The sequence below is a fragment of the Hyperoodon ampullatus genome (assembly GCF_949752795.1).
Source record: "Hyperoodon ampullatus genome assembly, chromosome: 1".
In the NCBI taxonomy this organism is placed as follows: Eukaryota; Metazoa; Chordata; class Mammalia; order Artiodactyla; family Ziphiidae; genus Hyperoodon; species Hyperoodon ampullatus.
Window position 1 is genome coordinate 12,354,695 of NC_136914.1, and position 27,627 is coordinate 12,382,321.

The 27,627-nt window shown below is 39.5% G+C and overlaps 1 protein-coding gene across 2 annotated transcripts; it reads right to left on the reverse strand.

Moving 5' to 3' along the window:
- Positions 1-7,052: 7,052 nt before the first annotated feature.
- On the reverse strand, positions 7,053-21,598 carry ZNF330 (zinc finger protein 330; the record flags this gene model as incomplete). Of its 2 annotated transcripts, none has more annotated exons than XM_079703812.1 (9): positions 7,053-8,012; positions 9,177-9,294; positions 10,570-10,616; positions 14,336-14,440; positions 14,893-15,019; positions 17,444-17,523; positions 19,600-19,670; positions 19,772-19,791; positions 21,473-21,598. In XM_079703812.1, 9 exons carry the CDS (start codon positions 21,590-21,592, stop codon positions 7,738-7,740), a joined length of 963 nt encoding a protein of 320 aa, XP_079559938.1. In that variant the 3' UTR covers positions 7,053-7,737. The 2 variants fall into 2 exon arrangements, with proteins under 2 accessions (XP_079559938.1, XP_079559937.1); XM_079703811.1 differs by having other exon boundaries at positions 14,336-14,433; positions 14,889-15,019; positions 21,473-21,592.
- Between the last annotated feature and the right edge of the window lie 6,029 nt (positions 21,599-27,627).

Here is a 27,627-nt window from a genome sequence, read left to right on the forward strand (position 1 = left end):
TCACCCTCACACACATCAATACAATATTCCAGCAAAGAACTTGCCAACCCATGACCAAAACGCAGACGAGGAAATTATATTTACCCCACGTTAAGTGTCAGCTACTAGATTTTGTATAGGGATATTAACTTAATAGCTACTTGTCATGGTCGAGGCATGTTGAGCCAAAACAGCCAAATAAGTCGCTCAGTCACCAGATTTATGCTGTGCCCCGGGAAGGGCTTGATCCAGCTGAGGCAGCTCTGCAGCTGAGGCCGACGCAGAAGCAGACTGACTGCTACTTCCTCTGCTGGCTTCAGTGGCTTACCTGGTGGCACGACCCAGACCATCATCCTCCAGGGATCTAGTCACCATGCCCTTCATGGGCTGGGGTGTTTGGCCATGTCTATTTACCATCACAAGTGGGCCAAGGAACACCCAGAAAATTCAAGTGAATCCCCTGGTTTCCACCCAAATTCCTCTCTGTCCCCATAATATAAAAGCAGCCATACCTCCTCCAGATGAAGAGAGTCACTTATCTATACCAAGATGGTGATTTATCTTCTTGCCTGTTGGTCCCTGGACATAAAAAGCCAAGTTGGCAGGCATAGTTTATAGTTCAATGGAGTGTTTATACTGGGTACCCTGAAGAAAGGTGTCCCCCTTGAGGACATAGAATTGTAATCAGCAGATCCCGGAGTCAGTGGCAGAGATGGGAAGCAAGATATTCCCCAGTGAATCTAGGAGAGATGACAACTCCTGCTTCCATGTTTAGTTCCCATGGTGTTTACCTAGGGCTGTCGTAACAAATTACCACAAACTTGGTGGCTTAAAACAACAGAAATATACTCTCTCACAGTTCAAGAGGCCAGAAGCCTAAAATCAAGTGTTGGCAGAGTATGTTCCTTCTGGAGCCTCTCAGGGAGAATCTGTCCCAAGTTTCTCTCCTAGCTTCTGGTGGTTGCCAGCAATCCTCAGCATTCCTTAGCTTGCAGCTGTGTCACCCCAATCTCTGCCTCGGTCTTCACATGGCCTTCTTCCTTGTGTGTCTGTGTGTGACCTCTGCTGTCTTATAAGAACACCAGTCTTCAGTTTAGGGCCTACCCTAAACCCAGCATGACCTCATCTTAAATTAACTCATTACATCTACCAATGTCCTATTTCCATAAAAGGTCATATTCTGAGGTTCTGGGTAGACATGAATTTGGGGGGCACAGTATTAATTATAGACTGAATTCTGTCCTCTCAAAATTCACATGTTGAAGTCCTAACCCCCAATACCTTAGAACGTGACTGTATTTGGAGATAGGATCTCTAAAGAAGTAACTAAGGTTAAATGAGGTCATATGGATAGGCCTCAATCCAGTATGACTGGTGTCCTTATAAGAAGAGGAAGAGGCATTAGGGGTATGTGTACACAGAGAAAACGCCATGTGAGGTCACAGTGAAAAAGTGGCCATCTGCAAACCAAAGAGAAAGGCCTTAGGAGAAACCAAACCTGCCAATACCTTGACCTTGGACTTCTAGACTCCACAACTGCGAGAAAATAATTTTCTGTTGTTTAAGCTACTCAGTCTGTAGTATTTTGTTATGGCAGCCCAAGAAGACAAATACACTGTTTAACTACCACCCCACCTCATACACACACACATGGATTCTCTATTGGGAACACAATGGAATAGAAGTATCTTTGATTGAATGCGTATCGGTGACTTGAAGGATGAGGTCAAATCCTGGCAGAGTACTGCCTCTGAGCTGCTGCTTGAGTCTGCAGCAACCACTGCAACATATCCTCGGGCAGGAAGTTTCTGAGTGGCATAGAGTGTGATACCAGTGGATCTCATGGTCACAGGCCTATTCCTGCACCTTCTTAGCTTTAAAGATGGTCCCCTGAGCTGACACAATGTTATGTGGTTTCTCCTGCCAGTGAATCAAAGCCTTCAGGTGCTGATGCTGGATGAGGCCCTACAAAAAGAAAAGGCAAAACTATTCCACTGAGAACGAACCACTGGCCTCTCTAGGCTGACTGCTCCGACCTGCCTCATAAAGCAGCGATGCCCTATCAGAGGCCCAGCATTCTTTTCTGCCCCTGGTAGGTTTGACATTTTGCAGTGGTGGTAACTATGGTAGCTTTGATAGATAAGTTGGAGTCCATGCTGGCCCAGGAGGTGTCTAAGTCCCTAAATGCAGAGGGCATGGCCTTTCTCTAGAACCTTAGGTGGCTGCATTGTGGTTCTCTTACTGCTGCTTGCCACACTCTCCACAAAACACCTTTCTCCACCACTGTGATCTCCAGTACAATAGCACCTATCCTATGGCTCAGAAAGCAGGGCTGCTTCCCCTGCAACCCAGACCCACTGCAGAGCTCCTTCCTGCTGTGGGTCCCATGCAGAACAGGCAGCCTTAGCATCATCTGGTATATGGCCCAGAACATTATCCTAAGGTATGACATACGCTGCCTCCAGAACCCAGGAGGGTCACCGGGCGTCGTGCTGCCTTCCTCATGGCAGGAGGTGTATGTAGCAATTTTTTACTGTGGAGGTGATGCACCAGCCTGTCCCTGACCACTGGACCCCTAAAATTTTTATGGGCGTGGCATATTGTTCGTCAGGTTTATCCCCTACTCTCTGTAACACGTCTTACTAAGGCCTCATTGTTCTAGCTACTTTTCTTTTTTTTAATTTTTTTATACAGCATGTTTATTATCTATTTTATATATATTACTGTATATATGTCAATCCCAATCTCCCAATTCATCTCACCACCACCACCCCTTGCTCCCCACTCCTCCACCCCTCGTTTTCCCCCCTTGGTGTGTGTACGTTTGTTCTCTACATCTGTGTCTCTATTTCTGCCTTGTGTTCTAGCTACTTCTTGCTCATCCATCCTCAGCATACTATCATTGATGAAGCAGGTGCATATTCTTTACGATAAAGTGGCAGAGTTAATAAAGCCCTGGGACAAAACTATTGAAGTATAGTGTCCATTCCACGTGAATGCAAACTGTGTCTGATCCCCTTTTTCGATGAAGAGAAATCATTTGCAAAATCCAAGACTACATTCCTTGGACTTGAGCTACATATATCTGCTCCAACAAAGAGGCCACATCTGGCATGGCATTTGCAATCAAGGTGACTACTTAGCTGAACTTGAAGCTGCCTATAGGCATCTTCCAGGGTCCATGCCGTTTCAGCAGGGGAAAGACTAGTGAATTAATATAGACGGGATGGGATTTTCATCTCTGCATTTTTTAGATCCCTAAGGATGCCACTAATTTCTGCCATCATTCCAGGCTATACCATTGCTTTTTGCTCACTGTCTTGGCTGCGCTAAGGAGGAGGTAGGAGGGTAGTTAAGTTTCAGAGGCTTCCACTTAGCCTTCCAAATACCCAGTGAAGCCACTGTAACCTTGCATTTGGTCAAGATCCCTGTTATTATCCAACACCTCTCTCACTTTAAGAAGGAGCAAAAAGGACACTTTGAGTCTCTGGATAGCAGTATCAATTCAGACTCTATCCAACAAGCCTTGAAATATCTTATTTTCCTCCTTCCCCCAGAGTAGAATTATGAGTGAATGTCTCTAGGTTTTGGGGAAGCACTGGGGGACTATCTTGTACAGATGCCATGGTGCTACAGGGGCCTTCCTCCTGGGGACCTCTTTCATCGGTGGGCTATGGGTCTGAAAAGTGACTCAGGTCCAGAAACTGAGCAAGGGATGATAATATTTTATCAGGACAACCACCCTTCGGCCTCCATGTTATCTATCCTTGATGTTGTCCAGTGGTACAAAAACTAAGTAGTACTCTCATTGTTACCCATTTATTTTGCCCCTAAGCTTGCTGTATTCTATTAACCTTCTCCATAACTCTCTGCAGGTCAGGTGCCCTTGACTAACCACTCCCACCTTGGTAGTCATTACCATAATTGTGACCCCACTGACTCTTGGCAAATAGGTACTGCCACTGGCCACCTATTATTTCAGGGTCTTATCACCCACTGCCATCAGCAAGCTAAGTTTTACAATAGTTTGTTTCTATTGTCAGAAGTAGCCTACAAATGCAATCCCTATCAAACTACCACTGGCATTTTTCACAGAACTAGAACAAAAAATTTCAAAATTTGGTTGGAAAAACAAAAGACCCCGAATAGCCAAAGCAATCTTGAGAACGAAAAATGGAGCTGGAGGAATCAGGCTCCCTGACTTCAGACTATACTACAAAGCTACAGTAATCAAGACAGTGTGGTACTGGCACAAAAACAGAAAGATAGACCAATGGAACAGGATAGAAAGCCCAGAGATAAACCCACGCACATATGGTCAACTTATCTTTGATAAAGGAAGCAGGAATGTACAGTGGAGAAAGGACATCCTCTTCAATAAGTGGTGCTGGGAAAACTGGACAGGGACATGTAAAAGTATGAGATTAGATCATTCCCTGACACCATACACAAAAATAAGCTCAAAATGGATTAAAGACCTAAATGTAAGGCCAGAAACTATCAAAGGAAAACATAGGCAGAACACTCTATGACATAAATCACAGCAAGATCCTTTTGGACCCACCTCCTAGAGAAATGGAAATAAAAACAAAGATAAACAAATGGGACCTAATGAAACTTCAAAGCTTTTGCACAGCAAAGGAAACCATAAACAAGACCAAAAGACAACCCTCAGAATGGGAGAAAATATTTGCAAATGAAGCAACTGACAAAGGATTAATCTCCAAAATTTATAAGCAGCTCATACAGCTCAATAACAAAAAAACAAACAACCCAATCCAAAAATGGGCAGAAGACCTAAATAGATATTTCTCCACAGAAGATATACAGACTGCCAACAAACACATGAAAGGATGCTCAATATCTTTACTCATTAGAGAAATGCAAATCAAAACTACAATGAGATATCATCTCACACCAGTCAGAATGGCCATCATCAAGAAATCTAGAAACAATAAATGGTGGAGAGGGTGTGGAGAAAAGGGAACACTCTTGCACTGCTGGTGGGAATGTGAATTGGTACAGCCACTATGGAGAAGAGTATGGAGGTTCCTTAAAAAACTACAAATAGAACTACCATATGACCCAGCAATCCCACTACTAGGCATATACCCTGAGAAAACCATAATTCAAAAAGAGACATGTACCAAAATGTTCATAGCAGCTCTATTCACAATAGCCCAGAGACGGAAACAACCTAAGTGTCCATCATCGGATGAATGGATAAAGAAGATGTGGCACATATATACAATGGAATATTACTCAGCCATAAAAAGAAACGAAACTGAGCTATTTGTAATGAGGTGGATAGACCTAGAGTCTGTCATACAGAGTGAAGTAAGTCAGAAAGAGAAAGACAAATACCGTATGCTAACACATATATATGGAATTTAAGAAAAAAAAATGTCATGAAGAACCTAGGGGTAAAACAGGAATAAAGACACAGACCTACTTGAGAATGGACTTGAGGAGGGGGAAGGGTAAGCTGTGACAAAGCGAAAGAGAGGCATGGACATATATACAGTACCAAACGTAAGGTAGATAGATAGTGGGAAGCAGCCGCATAGCACAGGGAGATCGGCTTGGTGCTTTGTGACCGCCTGGAGGGGTGGGATGGGGAGGGTGGGAGGGAGGGAGACACAGGAGGGAAGGGATGTGGGAACAGATGTATATGTATGACTGATTCACTTTGTTATAAAGCAGAAACTAATAAAAAAATACTGTTTAAAAAAAAAAAAAAAGAAGTAGCCTACAGAGTTACCACTGAACTTCTGGGGGACCCTCGTGCTCCTTTCATCAGCACGTCTTCAGGGCCTTGTGAAATGGTATGTCTGTTGGGCCTTCCTGTGGAACATAACCATCCAAAGGTAAATCCATCCATTCTGGCATATCCACTTCCCTCAACCTTTTCATTCTTTCCTCCACCATTTGCCACTCAACTTTGTTTAGAATTGGTCATTGCTTTTTCCATGTTTCTAGAAGCCATCCTGGTAGTGAGTTCACATCTCCTGGCATCCTAGCCGGGATGTTAAATCCTATTAAGAGAGTGCTTATCCTGCAACCCAAGGACCCAATGTGGGTGCTATTATCAAACTCTCCCCTAATTTTGTCCTGTCCCTCAACAACCTCAGATTCCAGCCTCAATCATTCTCCTGCTCGTCCCAATACATCTAAGCCAATTCTTGCAGCTCCTTTGGGGTACAGTCTGTCTCCTGTCTCATCAGGCCCAGCCCCTCTCTGGCTGAGTTTTACTTAACCCTAATTACAGTTGCTCAACCCTAATTCTAGGTCTAGTGGCATGGAGATAGGGCAAGTCCTCAAGGGGGCACAGGTTGCCTGGGGAAAGAGACCTCTGCATCATCATCTAGCTTGGGAGTAGGTGAGGCACCTTTGCCCTTAAGAGAGAGAAGCGGGCTGTGACTGCGGGCTCAGAAAGTGCAGGAGTCTACGGAGTGAAAATCTTCAGCGGCATCCATTGAAGTGTCTCCATCTCACTCGTCAGGGTCCCCAGACAGTCCCTTGACCTTTGCATAATAGACCTTGGAAGTTTATCCATTCAGACTACTAACTCCTGGCTTGGTCCTCAGTTTTCTCAGTTCTGCTGCAAGAGATGAAAGCTTTTTCCAATGCATCTAGAGGCCCTCTGGCTTTCACACCTGGCTTTCTGTTGCCTGTTATTGCCCTCAGCTGTTCCTTAAGTTTCTATGGAATAAAAATGGCTCAGCAATAGCCATCCGACCTGTTATCCATATGGCTACAATATTCTCCATACTTTTCAAATGCCAGCCTGTCTGATGATGCATTCCTTTCCACCACACCATCCCAATTCACTGTCAGTGTAAACTGTAACCACTGGAACATGTGCCAGCAACTGTCTGTTCTCCACCTACCACGAATGATGGGGTTCAGCTGCATCACTTTGTGTCTATCACACACTATTAATCTCTGCTACCTATCTTGCATATTAGACAAAAAAGTGAAACAGTTTATATAAAAATATTGGAATGCTTTCCAAAATAGGTTTAAAATACTAAGAATAAGAAATCAAATAAAATATCAAAAGTATATAAGTGAGATACTAGATTTATTCAAAGAGAAATGAAATTTCCTGGGTAAAACATCTGTGTGATAATACTGATTCTGAAAAATGGCTATATAATCACCTTTGTCTATACATTTAAGCATAAATAATAGGTATTGTTCAGGACACATGCTGTGAAGAAAGCAATGAATGAGTCAATTGCTAAAACGCACATATAACTACTTAAGATAACATGAATATTTAATGAAAATTTAGCATATAACATCTGACTTTTATCTTGTGGACAAACAAGAAAAATTACAATAATTCATTTTACCCGTTACATTTTACAAAATCAGACAGCATGATTTTCTAAGCAGTGTTAATAAAAACAGCAATTTAATCTGAAACAAATATATTACCATCCTATTCCTTTATCCTGTATATGTATTTAATTGGCACACCTACTAGATTACTGAAACCAGTAAAATCCAATCCATGATGCTTCAATTGCTTGGATCGATAAACATCTTACAGTTGAAATTCATTTTTCTTATGCTAGAAGCCTGATTATCAGTTCCTATTAAAATGCTATGCCCTACTCCTTGCCCCAGTAAGTGTGACTCGTCTTTCACATAAGGCTAAGTGACAGTACGTACGTCTGTATATCCACACGATTCATCAAGCACACACATTCCAGCTCCTCAGACAAGGTCACCAGTGGGCAAGCAGCTTTCCTAGTTCTCTTGTTCCTCATAATGAGCATAGCCACTGGCATAGGTCCTTCCTAAATTCAAATTAGCAAACAAATCGGATGACTCAGCATCTGAATCCTTTCCACCTTCATCTTCTTCCTCTTCATCATCCTCTGCTTCTTCCTCATCTTCTTCCTCATCATGGTAGCTGGTATCACCATACTTATCAGATGCAAGGTTCTTCCAATAGGCATCATACCCAGAAGCTCCATCTCCCTCTTCACCTCCAGTCTGCCTGCCGAATTTCAGGGAGCGTGCTACGAAAGACAGATATGTATGTGGCATCTGATTAGCTCCAATTCTCTACATCCTCATTTTCCTCTACAATATATGAAGTTACATGAACTTGATTGGCTGCTTCTTACTCTCAAATGAATTTCAAGTCAGGTCACATTTTCCTTATTTCCTCACTTAACATTTAACTGGAAAGAAAGGAGACCTTAGAAACAACAATCAGTTCAATCCTACTTAGAGTCTACATACATATCATATATAAGAAATGATAAATATGACAGTGTCATTTCATTAAATCTAGACAAAGTAGGAAAATGAAAGAAGAATAATAGCATTCTCCGTACATAAGTTAAATAAGGCATGTTAAAAACTAAAATGCCCTGTGTTTGATCAATTAAAAGTGCATTTTCAAATCACAGAACAGGTGATTTCATGTCATTACACTCTTCTCAAGAGAGCTACTTTATAATTCAGATGTCCTAGAAGACAAAGTCTGTCATTTCTTCTGCCTTAGTAGCAAAACAAAGTTTAGCATAAAAAATTATGTCTCACCTCACTGTATAACTATATCTTTGATTAAACAAGTATTGTCAGAGTCATTTAGAATTATGGTTCCATTATATGTTTGGTAAAGAGTCAAATTCTCTTTAACAAAATTGTGAGCTTCATTACTGTAGGCATGTTTGTAGTAATTGCATTCCTTCATAGAAAAGTTATATAAAAACTGTAAAACAATTTCCTACAGTAGTGACGTATAACATAATATGCATCACTGCTCAAATATCACACAAATAAGAACAGCTTCAAAATGAATTCCAACTTCCAAGTACTGAAGATTACCACCACTTGAATACTGAGGATTTATTACTACTCAATTATTTAAAATGAAGCCTCAGAAAAACCAGAAAAATCATTCTTTTTGGTCTTAAATTTCAGTATTCACTATGTCATTAACTGAAGCAAATGCCAAATATCAGAGTGAATGGCGGTATATTTCTTAAGTTAAATTGAGAAATTTTACCCACAAATTTTCCAAGGCTATAAAATTCCATTTGCATAAGATAACACATTCATCTTTTCAAATATGAAGAAAAGGCAAAAACAAAAATAGAAGGAGAAAAAAAAGATAAATCTTGTCTAAGCAAGAAAGCAAAATCACCCCAGTGGTATTTTAACAAGAGCCTTACTTGACATGCTAAGATCCTTAGTTTCCTGAGTTTCATGTCCACATTTAGGGCAGGGAGGATGTTTTCCTTTTTCTTGCTTAAACACCTTGCTCCTTGTATGATCATCACAGAAACAAGCCTATACAGGAGAAACAAAAACGAGCACGTTAAATACGTATTCAAAAAATATATGAAGACATCACTTAGTATTTCAAGGAAATGTAAAGTTAAAGATATACTTTTGTTAGGACAGAGATTAAGAGTTTTGTTGGGACTGGTCCTGATTTCAATTCCTTAAAGGAAATGGTCTCTGCCAGGACTCTTCTGAACTATGGCCTAAACACAAGACAGAAAGTATATGCAGGGTATGATATATAGACACGTTTCTTCGTAAATATGAGTATTCACAAAGCCTCTGATGACATAATGGTGACCAGCTTATCTACCTGCACAGAGCACACAGTCTAACTGGGGACACAGACAAGTGGAGAGGCAGCTACACACACTACACATTGCAAGGGAAGTGAAGAGGAGAAGCGCCAAACCAGACCCAGGACTCAGGAAAGGCTGCTTGGGAGACGTGAAGTCTTAGCCGAGATCTGCAGGAGAATGGGGGTGCAGCAGGGTAAGCAAAGACGGAAGAGTGATCTAAGGCAGAGGAAACAGCACAGACAGAACTGGAGAAGAGTTGGGGGAGGAGTAAGATGTAGGGTTAGGAGTATTAGTAGGAACCAGAGAAATGACTCCGAGAGGCAGTGAGTCAGCTGCATCTGTTCAGTGATCTTTGACAAATGGAAATGCTAGAGGCAAGGTCTAAGGAAACACAACATTATGGAAATCTTCACTTGTACTCAAACTCTAACAAACAAGTACATTTTGACATAAGGTAAAATATACTCCCATCATTTTGGTCAGAATGTTCTCTATAAACATAAGGTGCAAAAACACTGAGCTAGGGGCTTCCCTGGTGGCGCAGTGGTTAAGAGTCTGCCTGCCAATGCAGGCGACACGGGTTCGAGCCCCGGTCCGGGAAGATCCCACGTGCCGCGGAGCGGCTGGGCCCGTGAGCCATGGCCGCTGAGCCTGCGCGTCCGGAGCCTGTGCTCCGCAACGGGAGAGGCCACAACAGTGAGAGGCCCGCGTACCGCAAAAAAAAAAAAAAAAAAAAAAATCACTGAGCTAAGATTCAGGAGACACACGCACTAGTGTCAACTCTAAGACAAGCCAACTGGATGACCTATGAAATGTCTCTGAGCTGTCTCAACTTCATTCACAATCTCTAAAATAAAAGAAGTAAATTACATAATGTTTAAGGACCCTTGTAGATTTATTATAGCTATAAATAATCCAAGAGCTGGTGGATGAGTATGGGGATTAAAAACAAAATCTAAAACTAAAAAATATAAAAGTATACCTTACAACGGAGACAGGAATGCTGACCAAGCCGATTGCATGAAACGCCTGTGAGGGAAAGTACATAATATCCATTTTCAAACTTGGAATGAAAACACTATTTTCCACAGATTTATACCTGATGTACTATCTTAGATCAGTTAACAACGTTTTTTTTTTCTGTCTCATAACCTAGAGGATACAAAAAATGAGATGGAATCCCCAGCCAGATGCAAGGAATCCAGCAATTGAACAGACACAGCATTCTTTTATCTTCCAATCTCCTTCTATTGCTCCAAAACTAGGAGATGGCAAACTTCATTAATGATATTTAGGAAACTGAAATGGTAAAACATTTTTTCAGTGACATTGGCTGGACTCTTCACTTAAGGATATAACAGTTCAGGACTTCCCTGGTGGCTCAGTGGTTAAGAATCTGCCTGCCTGGGACACAGGTTCGAGCACTGGTCTGGGAAGATCCCACATGCCACAGAGCAACTAAGCCCGTGCACCACAACTACTGAGCCCACGAGCCACAACTACTGAAGCCCGTGTGCCTAGAGCCCATGCTCCACAACAAGAGAAGCCACCACAATGAGAAGCCCATGCACTGCAACGAAGAGTGGCCCCCGCTCGCCGCAACTAGAGAAAGCTCACGTGCAGCAACGAAGACCCAACACAGCCAAAAAGAAAAGGATATAACTTCAATTTTTAAAAGAATAACTGTCTCCATTAATATATATTCTCTCCTCGTGCTGTAGGCTATTGCCATCTTTTGCACACTTCTGATATGAGAATAGAATACTTCAGGTGGAAAAGCGTGACTATGAAGAGAAAATAATACTCAAGTGGGCAGGAAAACAGATGGAAAAATCCTAAAATATTTTATCTCTATTTTAGTCAGTAAGCCACATTAATTTTGGTCATTATCTACAATTAATGCAAATATTAATGCAAATTATGCTCCTAAACTTAAGAGCAAATATTTTAGAAAAGCCAATTTGTCTGGCACATACTGAATATGCCAAAAAATGGAAGACAAAAATAATTGAGAGAGGTATAGAAACAAGAAAACAAACTAAGCCTTACCCTGATATAGTCTAAATATAAACTATTAACTTTCAAGTTACTTAGAGGTTTTGAAAAAGTAAAGAAAACAAAAGGAAATCTATCTTTATAATTCAAATATTGCAGATGTTTCTAAGTTGGGGATTTTTTTAAGTTTGCCTGGGTCATGGGGAGCTTTTTCAATCTGAACAGGAAAGTATTTTTTTAAAAACTCAAAGATGATTTCTCAGTTATGTGTATTATTATTGCTTCTGTCCAACCATCCTGCTTCCTTCCACAGTGACACTGCTATTTCAGATGGATTTATATCACCTGTCCTACATGCTAATAATAAAAGTAAAAATCAACTGAGTACTTACTATATATATATATATATATATACACATACATATATATATTAGGAATATATAAGTATACCAAATTACTCCAATAATAAATATATTATTTCAGTCTGTGAAGGAAAAAACCTGAAATCACAATCATTTCTACTTGAGGATATGCCTAGAGAGTAATTAGGTTCATTCTTCATTCAGTCAAAAGAGGATATATATCACCAAAATGCTATAAATCCCTTTCAAGTACAGAACCAGAACACAGACTGAAAGTACAAAGTGCCCAACCCAATTTCCCTGTGCACCAGGCATTTCTGATACAGAATCTTCTCCCATCCCCACCACCTGAATCTTTGACATGCCACAATGACACAATCCCAAGAAACTCGTTGTTGTCTATCACACCCTCACCCTTACTGCCGGGAACCCAAACCACTAGGATGGGATGTGGCCTTGCCAGTCTTCTTCCCCTGATTACACCTCAAAAACACACAGGCACTCCACTTCACTGCCCTGTTATTTTTCTCCCCAAGAGTTAAAATCTTGAACTTATATAAAAAATGCATTTCTCCCAGATTCTAAAAAATATTGTGACATTCCTAGTTTTAGACTGGGGAATGGTTTTCTTTTTAAATCTATTTCTATGTCTTCAGAGTATTTTAAAAGAAAGCAGGTTAGAATACATCAAAGCCTGCTGACAATAAGCCATTTAAATTAGAAGTCCCCAGGCCACTTTCATTATTTTAAAAAATAAAGGCAGAGTACACACAGGTGTTTTGTTTTTGTTTTTTTTTCCCCTCAAAACATACTTCCCACTGGTTATACAGGTAAAGAAGTATTTTATAGAATTCCCGTGTCTTCCAATTCATAGTTGTACGGTCAAATCCAAAAATGATGAGATATGACCAATTAAGGGAATAGAAACAAACTATCTTTGGGACTTGTATGTATGATTAGGACAGTGTTTCAGAGAAAATATTTCAAGTAGTGAATGGCAACTGGCGAAGGAAAAATGGCAAAGAAAAAATAAAGCAATGAAAAAGAAAGAAAGACAATAAATTACAGTAAACCAAGGAAACCTGTGAATCTGCAATGAGAATGACTTTAATATGAGGTATCAAAGGCATGGTAATAAATTTATCTTAAAATCCTTTCAATTATTCCATGTCTTTATTTTTCCTTTGTCTTTTACTGAATCACTAAAGCTTCCTGATGGAAATACAGCCTTATCACTTACAGTTGCCTGTCTTTGGGGTTTAAATGCTACGGAATACACAAAGTTCTCAAGTCCCAAATAAAATAATTCAATTTTTATATTATACATTCTGCAGAAGCCTAGGAACAGCTCAAAAAGGCTAACTACTCTGAGATGTTCCTTTAATCTTTTGAGATTTTCTTTATAAATATCACAAGAATTACATATGTGTGTTTATGTGTATCTTAGACTGATGACTTATCAACTTTAAATTTATAGATGAGTATAGGGATTAGCATTTCATAGCAGAACAAGAACCAAATTCAAGAAAGTGAATTTGGAATTTCAGTCTTTCCTACAGTGGTATCTACTATTTAATAAGGCCTTTCTAAGTGACAGGTACCATACTTATGCTTTATATGGATTCTCACTTCAATAAACTCTTTGAAAAAATTAGCATCTTTCTTTAATACATAACAAAATTCAGGTTTAGAAAGATTTGGTAAGTTGCCCAAAAACATATGGCGAATAAGTAGAATTCAAGTAATGTCTGAATCTAAAAAACTTGAGCTTTTGAGAATCAACAGAATAGAAATAAAATAAAATGCAATCTATCTCTAAAGATGATACCATGAAACACTGGTTCTCAAACTTGAATATACATGAGAGCTATGTGTGCAGGTTAAATACAGATGCCTGGCACCTGCCACCCACTTAAAGCTAGAATCTCCAGGGATGAGGCCTTGACACCTGTACTTTTAAAAACCTCCACGGGTGTCTCTGATGCACAGTCCTGTCTAAGAGTCACTGGAACCAACTAGCAGGAACTAGGGGTGTACTACTTATCTGGGGACACCTGAAAACATGGTGGGGGAGGGTATGTTAGTTGTTATAATAACTTGGAAGTGAAAAATGACATTTAGTATTCAGGATCAGGGATGCTGCAAGGCCTGCAATGCCTGATCAATCCCACAAAATGAAGAACTGACCCAACCAAAATGTCACTGGCACACTGTTAGACAAAAATGGACTACATGTGTTCTGAATTCTTTCTACAAACAGAAAATAGATATTGAATTAAATTACAGTCCATAAGAGGCCACATGAAAAACTAGATTCCTTTTTCATTAAGTTTAACACTTATACGATGAAGAATCTTGGGTATAAAGAACATCTAATATATAAAAACTTACACTTAAATGTTTCCGCTTCTAAAACCTGGCAGCTGGCTTGATGTTCAAACTGATCATCTTCACAAAGAAAGTTATGGCAAAAAGAACAGCTGAAAATTCTGCCTCCTATTGGATTAAAGAACAAAACCCACAAATGTAAATATGATAAAGTTTAAGTTAAAAAACTTATCTGTAAAACTGCTCAGAAACAATGGCAAGTTATTTCAGATTTACACTAAAATAGCACGGCAGTTTTCGTTCTGGCAAAGGCTACAAAGAAAACTGACAAATTGAACCATTAAGGAGTGAACTCCCACTGTACCCTGGCTACCCATACATACTCACAATGCTCAGAGACACCTCCCCTGTAACTCCCCTCCCTACCGGCCTAGGTAAAAATCCCAGTATTGCCTGTTACTGCTGGTATAAATCCCTTTGCCAACTAAACTGATAACCAAAACAGTGCCAGTACTTATGATTGATAGTATCCTAAAAAAAAATCATAAAAAAGCATCCAGAACGTTTCAAAGTCAGCCTTCACTTCCAGCAAAGCTCGTCATTTGTATGTAACCACTCACCGTGGTCCCAGACACCCCGCTCACATTCCACACACTCAGCATCAGTAAGCGGGCAGGCACAGGCGTGTGTACTGAGACACTTCCTACCATGACAAACCCAAGCTTCACAGAAGTCACATATTGCACCCTGCAACCAAAGAACATGAAAAATTAACCTGTGACACAACTGGCTGCAGCCATAGTTTAAGCAGTGGCAACCACCAAAATTATATACATTTAGCCACTTATCAACCTTCAGTGATAACAAGTGGCTTCATTAAAGAAAATGTACTGTTTAAGCCAAAATTAAAGAGTGTTTCCTGAAAATCAAACGACTTCACCAATAGCTATTTACAATATACAAATCCATAAATCAAAAGAAAAAGAAGCAGAAGGGAAACTATACACTTACGCTAATATTAATCATTAAAATAAGTCAAAGAGCTGACAGTGTTGCCCCCAAACTGAATTTTACAATAAATCAAATGAAGTCTAGAGCCCATAATTTCAGCATTCCTGTCTATAGCAATTCTGGTGACTAAATTAAGTTTTTTCAAATACTAACATTCCTGACTTAAGAAAGTTCCTTCTTATCTGGGTAATTTATAAAATAAATATATAGCTTTTCTAGAATAACAGAGAGAAAATATTAAACTTCTGCCAGCATCTTTTTTAAGGCAACTTATGCATTAAATCATTATTATATCTCTTTGTTAAATAAAACTAAAATAAAATAATTGGAACTAAATGACAGGGTAAGACTTTCCAATTCTCTGTCAAGGTGAGACTGTAAGACCACACACATCTTTAATAACACAATGACATCTACAGAACACTAAGAGCTAGAACGAATCTTAAGGAAATGGAATTGGATGGTTTTTCCTTTACAGGTGAGGAGGGACGGGGGCCTGAGACTAAGTCCAAGTTCTAGAGCTACGTTAGAGCTGAGCTGTGATTCAAATCCAGGTCTTCTAACCCTCAAAATTCACTGTTCTACTATTCAAGGCACTGTAACAAAAGTGGAAAAGAGCAAATAGGAAGAATGTTTTGGGACTTGTAAAAATAGATTACCAGTGTAGATAGCAAGTCCTCGAATCTATCTCTTGGATTACTCAGGGTTCTAGCAAGAGAAGAATGACACATTAAACTGGGTAATCCAGGGGAGTTTAAAGACAGAATTCACAAAGAACAGGGAAGGGCTTCGAAAAAACTGTCAGGGATGATGCAGATACTACCCCTAGGGCTGAAGGGCCAAGGGCAGGGAAGGGAGGGAGGTCCTACAACAGCAAGACAGAGCCAGACGTATGCAGAGGACTACCTGGTCATATGGAGAGGAACCGGTGGCCAATCCATGTCGAAACCAGGACAAGCTAGTAGGGAGTAAGCTGGGAGAATAAACACCCGGATCGTAATTTCCTCCTATCATCAGGTCTCTTGCCAAAGTCCTTTTTGGGTGGCTGAACCCAAAAAGAAGCCCTAAGTAAGACACTGATCCAGCCCACCACACAAGTCAGGCTCCCAGGGCAAATCAGGGGGAAGAGTCGGGGAGAGGGAATCTTAATCAGCAAATAGAGGATGGCCAGAAAAATCACTTTTCTAGAATTTAGAGCTAATGATGCATGATTCTACTTTAATGTATTCTTTATATAAGAGATCATTCATACTCATACAACTCAGTGAATTAAAAAAATAATAATTTGATAAATCTAGACATAAGCAAACTACCAAGGAAGATTACAACAGCTTCTGAATAAAGATAACACTGACGATCCTATACTTAAAGAATTTTCACAAGATGATTATGAATAATTCCAGCTCTTCTATAAGATAGCCACTCATGAAAAATATAAAGGTCTGCCTCATGATGGAAAATTACGTGTTCTTGGAAAATTATGAATATTCTACTATAAATATTACTTTCCTCATGGACTGACATTTGGACCTAAGAATAAATTCACAAAATAGAATACAGTAAAACTGGTCAAAAGGATAACATTTTTTTGAAAACAAGAGCAAAATGCCTCACACAATGCAACTGTTTCTATTATTTAAAATAATGAATTTTCTTTGAAACGTCTACATGTAACAAAGAGATAACAACATGTAATGAACTACATGTAACTACATGTAGTAAAGAGCATAATTCTGTGTTAACTATGTACTCTTTTTTGAAACGTAAAGCTTTAAAAAAACAATTAATTCTAGGTTCTTTTGGAACTATGTTGCTTATTTAACCAAAAGACTGAATCTTAGTTTAGCAGCACTTTCAGTATAGTAAATAATATTTTGTGATGTCTAATTAAGATATATTAGAAAGGTATGACTAACAAATGAATGTTGTTTAGGTCAACATTAGATGAGTTTCCCTTCCTTATACATTTCCCAATAAGAAAGAAGAAAGCGGTCAAAAACAAGTGGGTAATAAGTGAAAACCATACAAAAACATGCCACAGATAATCCAGATAACTCCAGACTGATTACATTTAGAAAAACATAACGGCATATTGGTCAGAATGCCTTCTCCTTCTCCTTGGAAACCTACTGGTCTAAAAGATAACTACAAGAAGCTTACCACCATGGCAAGGCCAGTACTGTAGACACCAGCATGTTTTATGACACAGTCAGAAGACTTCATCATGCACTTTGTTTTCCCTAGCAAAGAAACAAATTTTCACTATTAGTCTTGCAAAGTAGTACATACAAATATTCACTAATTCCTCTTTGTATCTAGCCCAAGTTCCTATGGAAATAATTTGAAAATAAAGAGAGACCAGCACTATTTACTGCTTATATAACTGAAAAAAGAAAATGGATATAACTGAGACCTCATTACCTGAGTCAGATCTTTTGAGATTAGGAACTTACATGATAATTCATGTTTGTACTAAAATCAAAATTTGAAGGTTATACTTTGTAATCTAATAATCACTAAAGCAGTTAAAAATCTTGTGAATTTTCAGATGAATTCAGGGAGATTTTTAAATGATATGCTTTAAAAGTGAATTTTATATTTTATAATTCACAATAAAAGCAGTCTGTTTGAAGTTACTGCTTCTTGCTTTCCCTAGAACATATCAAACCAAAGCAAATCAAATAATAATTATGCAAATTATCTGGTTCATTTTTTTATGTTTAACCATAGTTAAAAATTTACAAACTTAGCCTCTGGGTAAACATTCTTCTAAAAGAATTGTCAAATAGTGCCCAAATGAGCACAAAAATCAGGAATATAGTGATAAAGCTAAAAATCCCAATACAGTCACAAGAGCTCTTATCTAGCAGCAAATTACCAACCCGAAACACTGTCAGGAAATTCACTTATCACATGCTGTGAGAGGATTAATTGTGGTGACATATTAATCACGCATCTCAGACTCCACAAAGCAGAACACGAAAGAAACAGAAGATGCTCAATTTTCCACTACCTTGATTACCTAAGAAACAAAGCTAGACAACAGGAAATGGGAAGAGAAACAGGAAATGAGGGACAGCAGCCCCCCAGCGGCTCCCTGTCCAACACTAAGGACAAGAATCAGCGAGTGGGAAGCGTATCCGTGCACAGCACCACAAACGCTGAAAACAGGGGAAGGGCCTAGCGACAGATTATCTCCATCTTCTCCACAGTCTATTTTCTCACTCTACATCCATTTGTCTTTTGTAAATAAGGATATAAAAACTGGCAAATGACTGGTCTATCTAGGCCAGTGTTCTCTTTTCCATTAACTACAGACCTCAAAACCGTCTCTGAAAGCTAGAACTACACTAGAAACATTCAGGGGTGTGGCCCTAATACTTCCTAACTTTCTCCAATGTTATCATGCATAAACACATTTAAATGAGCATATCTCAAACTGTGTTTCACCTGAAACTATTATCCTATAAGCAAAGGGGATACTTGTTCAAATAAAAGTTTGGGGGACAAATCTGGAGTAAAGACAATTAATCAGGTTTCTTTACTGGAGGTCTTCAGAACCTTTAACACATACATAGGTAGAAGAACTCTCCCAGGTGGGAATGAGGAAATGAAACATGCAGCGTGTCTCAAACGTATGCTCTGCTTTAAGAAATACCTACTAATATCTCAAGTATTCTGTGGAAGACTATTTGGGAAACATGGATCTTGTTGTTCTATGAACTACTACTTAGTTTTACTCTGAATAATCATTTACCCTGAATAAAAGTTTCCACTTATACTTGGGAACTAGGTAAGTGGCTTAGGAACTCTATTCCACTCACTTGGGAATACATGTGAGGAAATTCAAGAATCATACGCTAAGAACCAAACAGAAAAACAACTGATCACAAAAACTGGCACCAGGTAAATGTGGAATAAAATTATTTTCAACAGCCTAACACACTGCAGGCAGTATCAGCAGAAATCAAAATTTAGGAAAGTAAACAAAGGATATCGACAAGACTAAGACAGTATAAATAAAAATGCAGCATCACCAAATGTTATTAGTCTGAAATCTAATCTTTCCATGTTTAAAACAACACGTGGTACCTTTATCTAAACTGTATATTAATTATTTTCCAGCATTACGTCAAAGAGACAAAACCAAGACTTGACACTTTTTTGATAGTCCAAATAACATTTTATGTAGTCTTATTAATAGTAAGGTAATAACATTACTGTAAATGATAATGATGAACCCACAGGTTCAAACTGATTAAATGCCAAACAAATGTTTGATAAAAGAAAAGCATGTGTTTCGATCATATACTTACCACACTGTGCACAAATTGGTAACTTCTGTACAGAATTACAAAAATAGCAAAATGCTCTATTCTTCTGCCGTCTTGTCATGTAAAAGAAAATTTTACAATTTAGTCAATATCAGATAAAAGGTCAGTCTACATTATTACATATAGATAGAAAAAGAAATAAATAAAAATTTACCTCTGACACTTGTCACATTCCTGTAAAATATAAAAACATAACATTAATTTTTCTACTGGCTGAAAACTGCAAAGTTACTAGAATTATAAAGAATACCGTTTTTCATGTGAAAATTTAAGTGACATTTGCCCAAACCCTCCAATTCCACCCATGAATACAAGCATCTATACATACTTTAAAAACAAAGGTACGTTTTTGGGCATACCACACTAGAGAAAGAAGTGGCCTTTTCACAAAAGAGGCTAAATACAGTAGTGGTCTGTTTTTTGGATTTTTTTTTAAGCAATCAGAAAAATAATACAGAATGAACACAAGAAACAGTAGAGAACACAGTATGTTGAAGCTCACAGAAAATCCAGAATTCTAAACATGGTATTAAAAAGCTCTCCACAATCTGGTCTCTAACCACTTTTCAAACCTCACTGGCCTATTCTCTTTAGGTTCAAGTCACTATTTGTCAGCCATTCTCAAAATATGTCTTGTATTTCTTCTTTTCCATGCCTTACTTATTCTAATACTTTTCCCTGAAAAGTCCCTTCTCACTTTACCTACTGGAAGTCCTGGTGATGATCCCACTTCCTCTGTGAACTGTACCCCATCCCCACACTCATCTTGATCACCTCAGTCCTAATGAACCTTAATCCTAATTGTACCTGTTCTGCAGCACTTACCAAAGTCTAGCCCTCACTGTATATATTTATGTACGAGTCATTTCTTTGTCCTCCTTCTCTTCTCTAGAAATCACCCCGACACGGACGAGGGAGTCCCCACTGTCCTGTCTGTGCTATGTAATCTCACTCCCCCTCACCCCCCCACCAACCCAGTACACATGCTGGTTAATCCTGGGTTGGGCACCCACCCAAGCCCAACCCATCAGAGTTCTTTCCCTCTCTGAGGGCAACGATATGTGATGTGAGACATGGGAGCTATGGAACAGTGGCTATGAACCCCCCAAAATGGAATAAAACAATCTGAGAAAATGGAACTAAATAAAAGCAAAAGATAGAACTACAAGTTGTTTCAGGTTCCAGCTGTCCCTGCATCCCAGCTACATCCATGCCCTTCCCAACTACACAAGTTAGCCCATTACTTATTCAATAAACTATTTCTCCCTGAAGTTACTTAGGTTGGATTTCTGTCATTGATAAACATTAAGTAATACAGAAAACAACTGAGCTATAAGCTTGTGGAAACCAGGACTGTGTCATTCAGCTATGTATTCCCCATAGTGCCTAAAATAGCACCTGGTACAGAGTAGGCACACAGTACACATATGAGGAATTAAGTCACATTAAGCATTTCATATGTGTTCAATGAAATCAAAAAAGAAAAAAAAAGAGGAGTGGGAACAGAAAAAGTAGAGAGGCGTGGAAACAGGAAGATATGGGACAACTCAGAGAAATATGGTCAAAGGAAGGGAAGAGGTAATGATGACTTAGGATGAAAAGGCTCCAATTAATAGGACAAACTGAGGAAGGCATACTAGGTTAGAGAAGCTGGAGAATGGCACACAGTTCCTAGTATGTATTCCTGTTCAATACATATCTATTTGTCACCAACAGTAGCCAAGGTAATATGACAGGTTTCAGAAATAACAAAATCAAACAAAATTCACCACTACTCAGTGTTAATGAAAACAACAGACGTGACTTTAACATAGATTTATATAGTTTTTCAACTGATAACCAAAAAAACTGTTACCATTGAAGCATTGCACGGGTGTTTAGCTAAATCGATAGTGCTTCTTGATGCTCTTAGTTGTTTTTCACGTTCCCGGCGATTCTCTGCCTTCTTCCTCGCACCAGTCTTTTTTTTAGGCATCTCCCCTTCTTTCTACACAAGCAAACAGAGAAGATATAATTGCCTTGTTGCATTTGCTATTTTAAAGAAACTAAGGAATAGCAGAATGAAATCTTCTAATTCTCATTAAACTTTAAACTCAACCCTGCTATTTCGATGGTTAAGCACATTTTAAGCCTTTATGCATCATTTAGCACACATCATCCCAAATAGATGGCTTTTAAAATAAGGCACTTATTTGTATTACCAAACAGTTCTAAAAAATGTAAACATCAAGAAGATTTATCCTAACAGCCAAAATGGTTTTCTTTCCCACAGAGCAAAAAAATTTTCTCTGATATTCAATATTCTTTAAAAATTACTCTGTACCAAGTGAAAAAAAATTATTAGGAATATATAAATAACAAGAATCATTTAAAAGTATATTATTTACCCAGTTTATATCACTTTTTAAAGCTATATATTCAGATGACCTGATGCTGCCAAGTCTTCAAGGATGTCTAATTTCTCCCATGTAATACCTAAATAAAACATCTAATAGTCAAGTCAAATGACAACATTAACTACAAAGCCAAACTACCCTCTCCGAAAAGATATTAAAGGCATCGGAGTAGCTTTGACTCCCTGAAAGCTGCCTTTCCCGCTACTTTTACCTGCAGTGAGCATGTAATTTTAACAGGGCTCAAATTTAACAGTATGTGTTTACCACACATATCAAAATAAGGACTTTAAAACTGGCTTTTATCAGGTAGTTGAAAGAACTACCTCATTTAGAAAAACAAGGTTTTCACTAAATAACATATCTTTATTTGGCTTTTCATCCCATCTGAAGACACAAGTTCCCTGAGGGTTCCAGCCCTATCTTTCTTGACAATGTTTGCTTCCCAGCCCTGCCTGGCATAAATTAAGCCTTAACAAATGAAGAGATACACGAATGAATGAGTCCATGTGCTTGCTTTGAAACAGAATCTCAGATTTCTTAATATTCTTCAAAATACATGTATTTTTTAAAAAGTCTTTTCTAAGAGTGGTTCTCAAAAATCAACTGTGGAATTCCCTAAAAGCACAGATTTAGACTTCTAGGCTCTATCCAAGATCTACAAATTCCAAACCTCCAAGCACGGTTTTAAGTTTCACTGGTGACTGACACACAACCTTCCTGAAGACAAAAATATTCAAAGAAACCAAAGTCGTGTCCATGATACAGGGAGAGAGTTCCATGAAAGCACACCTTGACACTCACATTTCTCATTACAATACAGCAAAATCATACACCAGCTTGTACCTGGAACAATACTAAGGCCACTCATAAAGTTGTCCTACCTTCCGGGTTTCAACTCTGATGTTGGAACGCCCAATCAAAAAACCGCGCGGTGGTTAGTTGCGACTTAAAAATATGAACAAACCAGACAAGGATGTTTAGTGGGTGGTTACCTGGAGTAACGTCCAAGTCCACTAGGTCACCCTTCCGGTATTTACGATGACAAATCTTACAGGGTGAAAAGTTGTGTACTGCCCTCGCCAAAGGAACTAAAAAAATAATCACAGGGTGATCACCGGCTGAATTTTCTGCGTCCCCCGGGGAGAACCCGCTGGGAAAGTTGAGCCTCATTTTTTCCCCTCTCGTTTGTTTTGTAAACTTAAAGAGTTAATTCTATGTCTTAGCGTTATACGGGTTTAAGCCCTTCTCCAGGAATGCTCCCACTTCTTCAGGACGTGGCCCGTGTCACGAAATGAGAAAACAGGCCCGGGGCCACTGCGGCTTTGGAGGCAAAGCCTGCAGCCGGAGGACCCAGCGGGGTGCAGGGGGAGCCCAGGGGAGAGTCGGCGGAGGTGCCACGCGACTCGGGGAACCGACGGCCGTCCCCGCCCGCGGGGCACCCTCCCTCGCGCGCGCTCCGGGCCGATCTCGCTCACCCTCGCGGGGAGGCCGGGCTCACTCCGGGGGCCGAGGGGCAGGGAATGGCGTGAGGCCCGCCCGCGGCAGCTGTAGATCCAATTCGAGGACCACAATTCCGGGGGAAAAAAATGCTACTAAGCCCCTATGAAGGCGGACAGAGCTACTTGCAGGCACTAGGAGCCGGACCGGATGTCCTCTGACGTCAGCACGTCGACAGGGGAGGGCCCGCCCACTTCTGTTCGCTCCGCCCCGTCACTCCGCCTTCCGCGGGGGGCGGATCTCCCAATCCTGGGCGGAGGACCTGACTGAGAGAAGAGGAAAAATGGAGGAACAGAAGGAGGGAAAGGGTGGAAAAGGCACCTCAATTTTATGTTTTCAGAAAAAGAGAAATCTACGCGAAGAGAAGAATCTAAAAAGAAAAAGTAAATGAACTTACCACCTGGTAGTGGATCAGTTGACTCAAACAGAAAATTCTTGCCTAATTCTGGAAACTTTCTGCTACCCGCATATTTTGTGCGGTCACATCCCACTTTTCGTGTTTGCTCCACAAGTTGTCCCTTTAGTTGTCCAGTGAAGTTCTGTACTACCCTCCTTTGTCTATTTCCACTGGCCTTCTGGAATTCCATTCTTTTGTGAACAAATTCTTCCACATTCTGAGCCTCTAGTGTGTTTGCTGCCTGTCCTTAGCTGAAACGTAACATCACCCCCACCCCCTTGCAGAGTCCGTTTGCTTTAAACTTGAAAGTGAAGGTTGCGCATTTTCCCACACTTCCTTCACGTCTTGGTTAGGGGGGTGGGGTGTGTCCCCTTGCTTCCCAGTGCCTCACTCACATAATTCATCCTCGTTTTTATGTAGCAGTGCCACTTTTAATCCTTCCTTGTTGCTATGTTTTACCCTCTCCTCACGGATGGAAGACTCTGGAACCTGACTTCCAAATTGTGCCATCACCCAGAATCACATTAATATCTAAATGGAAGACCCATCCTCTTGGGTTCTGGATTTCTTCATCTCCAGTAGCCATCACCTCTGCTCCAAGACAGGCACCCACTCTCATGACTGTACCCGAGGCCTTCTCATCAGGTGGAACTACTTCACCACTAAAATCCAAACTTCAAACATCTAACCAACCAACTTCCTATATTACCAACTCTCTCAGCTGTCCCTAACGAAGACTTCGAATCTAATGATCCTTCTCTTTTCTCCCTATCAATTATCCCCCTGCTTTCTTCCCTTCGTTTCTTCTCCAGTTAATAAAACACAATTCATCACTTCAATCACAATTTTCCATGTTTTTGTCCTGAGCAAACCAACTGGAACATTCCCAATTCTGTTAATTCAACAGCTTGCCTTTTCTTTCCTTCTCTGGACATCTGAGTGTTATTAAGGAGAAAAAAAGTTACACAATCATGATTCTACTCTAAATCCAAAGTGACTGACCTCCACAGGTCTTTGAAAATTGCCCTGCAAGCCTCCTATGTTTTCTGAATCAAGCCCATCATTCTCATTTTCCAGGAGGGCTTTATCACATCTTCTCCCCTTTCATCAAACTTCTACCACTTCCTCCATCGATTTTAGCAGATATTATTGCCTCCTTTCTCACAGAGAAAATAGAGTAGTATCAGTAGTATCAGTAACAGCTAAACAATATCACTGAGATATCACAATATCATTGTGTGCTCCTGGCATTCTAATTACATGTGTAGTGTTAACTTGTAATTTTACACATGATGAAACTTGGTCAGAGAGACTGTGCAACTTATTTCAATATTACCCAGATGGTTTCGCTTGCAATGTCGTCTATTGTAGCAGTCTTAAAACTTTTGGTCTCAAGACCCCTTAAAACCTCTATTTAAGGTTTATACTCTAAAATAAATGCAGTGAATTTCAATGCCACTTATTGGTTTAAAAAAATGCATCAAATCTAGCCTCCTGTTAACATTCTAGTCTTATATCAAATGACCTTAAAAAGCATGTCAATATTTATTTGATGTAGCATAATTTTAAGAAGGTTTATCCTCACTGGGTTAACTATGTTCAGAAAAGGCCTCAAGGCATTCATTTATAGGAATGTATCAGACGGCCTTGCCAAAATTCTACACTTAAAAGTACCCCTGGGTTTCCCTTATATGAAAAAAGTCCTTTAAAATAATAAATAGTCTAAGCTTGCGGTCACGCTGAGATTAGAACATTCATATCTCTCACCCTAAAAACGTTGATTAATATTCTACCAGAGACCGAGGACCAACTCAGCAAATGTAAAATGTGCAAAAGAGCATAATCATAATCTTTATATTTATATTATAATTTATAGGTTATTGAGAATTTTACCCTAATTATCTTATTTGGACAAGACGTGTATCAGGGTTGTCCCTGTGAGTCCCCAGAGCTCTTGCCAATTCTGCCACTGACAGTAACCTCAGTTTTTTTCCTTTAAAATCTCTCTCCACCCTCAGGGGAATATCAATTTAAATGGCACATGTTCATAGAACAGGGAGAAGGAGATGAGATGAAGAATACATGTACTTATTGTGTCTACTAGATATTCAGTACTAGAGATGCAAAGATGACTAGATAAGGAATTTTGTCTTTGTCTGAAAACACTGGGAAGTCAACGAAAGCACTTTAAACCAGGTGACTGGATCATCGAAATTACTTTTTGCAATGATCTTTCTGGGTGCAGCAGGAAGTATGCCTCCCTTTCAATCCTCACATCCAGTAGATCATAAGTTATCAGTAATAGCTCCTACGTGTCTCCTCACTTTTCCATTCTCACCACCCCTGCATAAGCTCACTTCTTTCATCTATTCTCACATGGAAAATACTGGAGAACCTGATTCTAACCACATCTGCCTGCATCCCTCCTCTAGCTGCAGAAGACTGATGCTTCCAAACTGCAGCCTGCTCATAACGCTTCTCAATTTGAAATGGACCCCAGATCTCATAAAGTCCAAATTCCTTCACAAACCAGGACGCTTCATGGCCTGAAGCCACTGGTCTTGGTCCACAGTGAACTGCTTCCAGTTCCTGAACTTTTTACACAGCATCACCTTGGCCTGGAGATCTTTTCTCCCCACTCTCCTCTGCCCTCCTGCTGAGCCTTACTCATCCTTCCAAAATCTTAACAGAAATGTTACTCCTCTGAGGAGATATAGAGAAAATCTATATTTTTCTTCACTGTGCTCAGGAGAGCATATTTCTGTTACTCTCATAATTAGAGGCCGAGAAGGCCTGAGCTGACTTGCGGTGGTGCTGGTGCCGCTGGTGGTTTCAGTGGTGGTGGTGGATTGACCCAAAGCCACACCTTTCCTTTGCAATGACTCTTTTCTCCCTCCACCTCAGAACCCAAGCAGCCCTCTTGGAAAAATCAAAAACAAAATGCAACAAAATCTCCCTTGAAGGTGCTCCCAAGCTGATTTGCAAAGATACAAAAACAAGTCCCTGAAAGTTTCAGGAGGGGTGAAAACAACCTTTTCAGACCTGGTGCCTTTAGGTCTCTAGTGAAATAAATAGAAGTGATCCTTGTCTATACAAAGACTGTAGTGGGATGAAATGGTGACTAGGACATAATTAGTTCTCAGTCAATCACACAGAATGATCAGAGGCCACACTTTTCATTATAATCACACGTTTTTGTACTATGATCCTTTATATATATATGTATATTTATATATATCTACTGTAGATATGTATATTTACTGCTGAAGATAGATCCAACTGCGTCGTCATATAATCAAAACGTATATTATGAAACAAAACTGGAAATAAATCTTTTGGCAGTTCCAAAGTGACCATGAATTTTATTTTTAAATGCATGCCAAACAGCACACTTTTGTTTTAAGGATTTATTGCCACTGCTTTCTCCACATCCAGCGTTCCATTTTATGGACTAGTCTGCAGTTGCAGAGTAAAATATTATTGTTTGTTAATTTGGCAGTGGTCTGATCCCTAAAGACTTCTGAAATTATTTCACTGTCGTTATATACTTAATAACTTTCAGTCTTCTTCTCTTAAGACAAATGCTAATGATAAAACATTTGACTACAGACATTAAAATTTAACATGTTATGAAGTAATGAGAAAAATTTTCTTGTGTAATTCACAAACTGATTTTGAAAGCTTTTTTATAAAAGATTTCAGAAATCTTTTAAATATTTG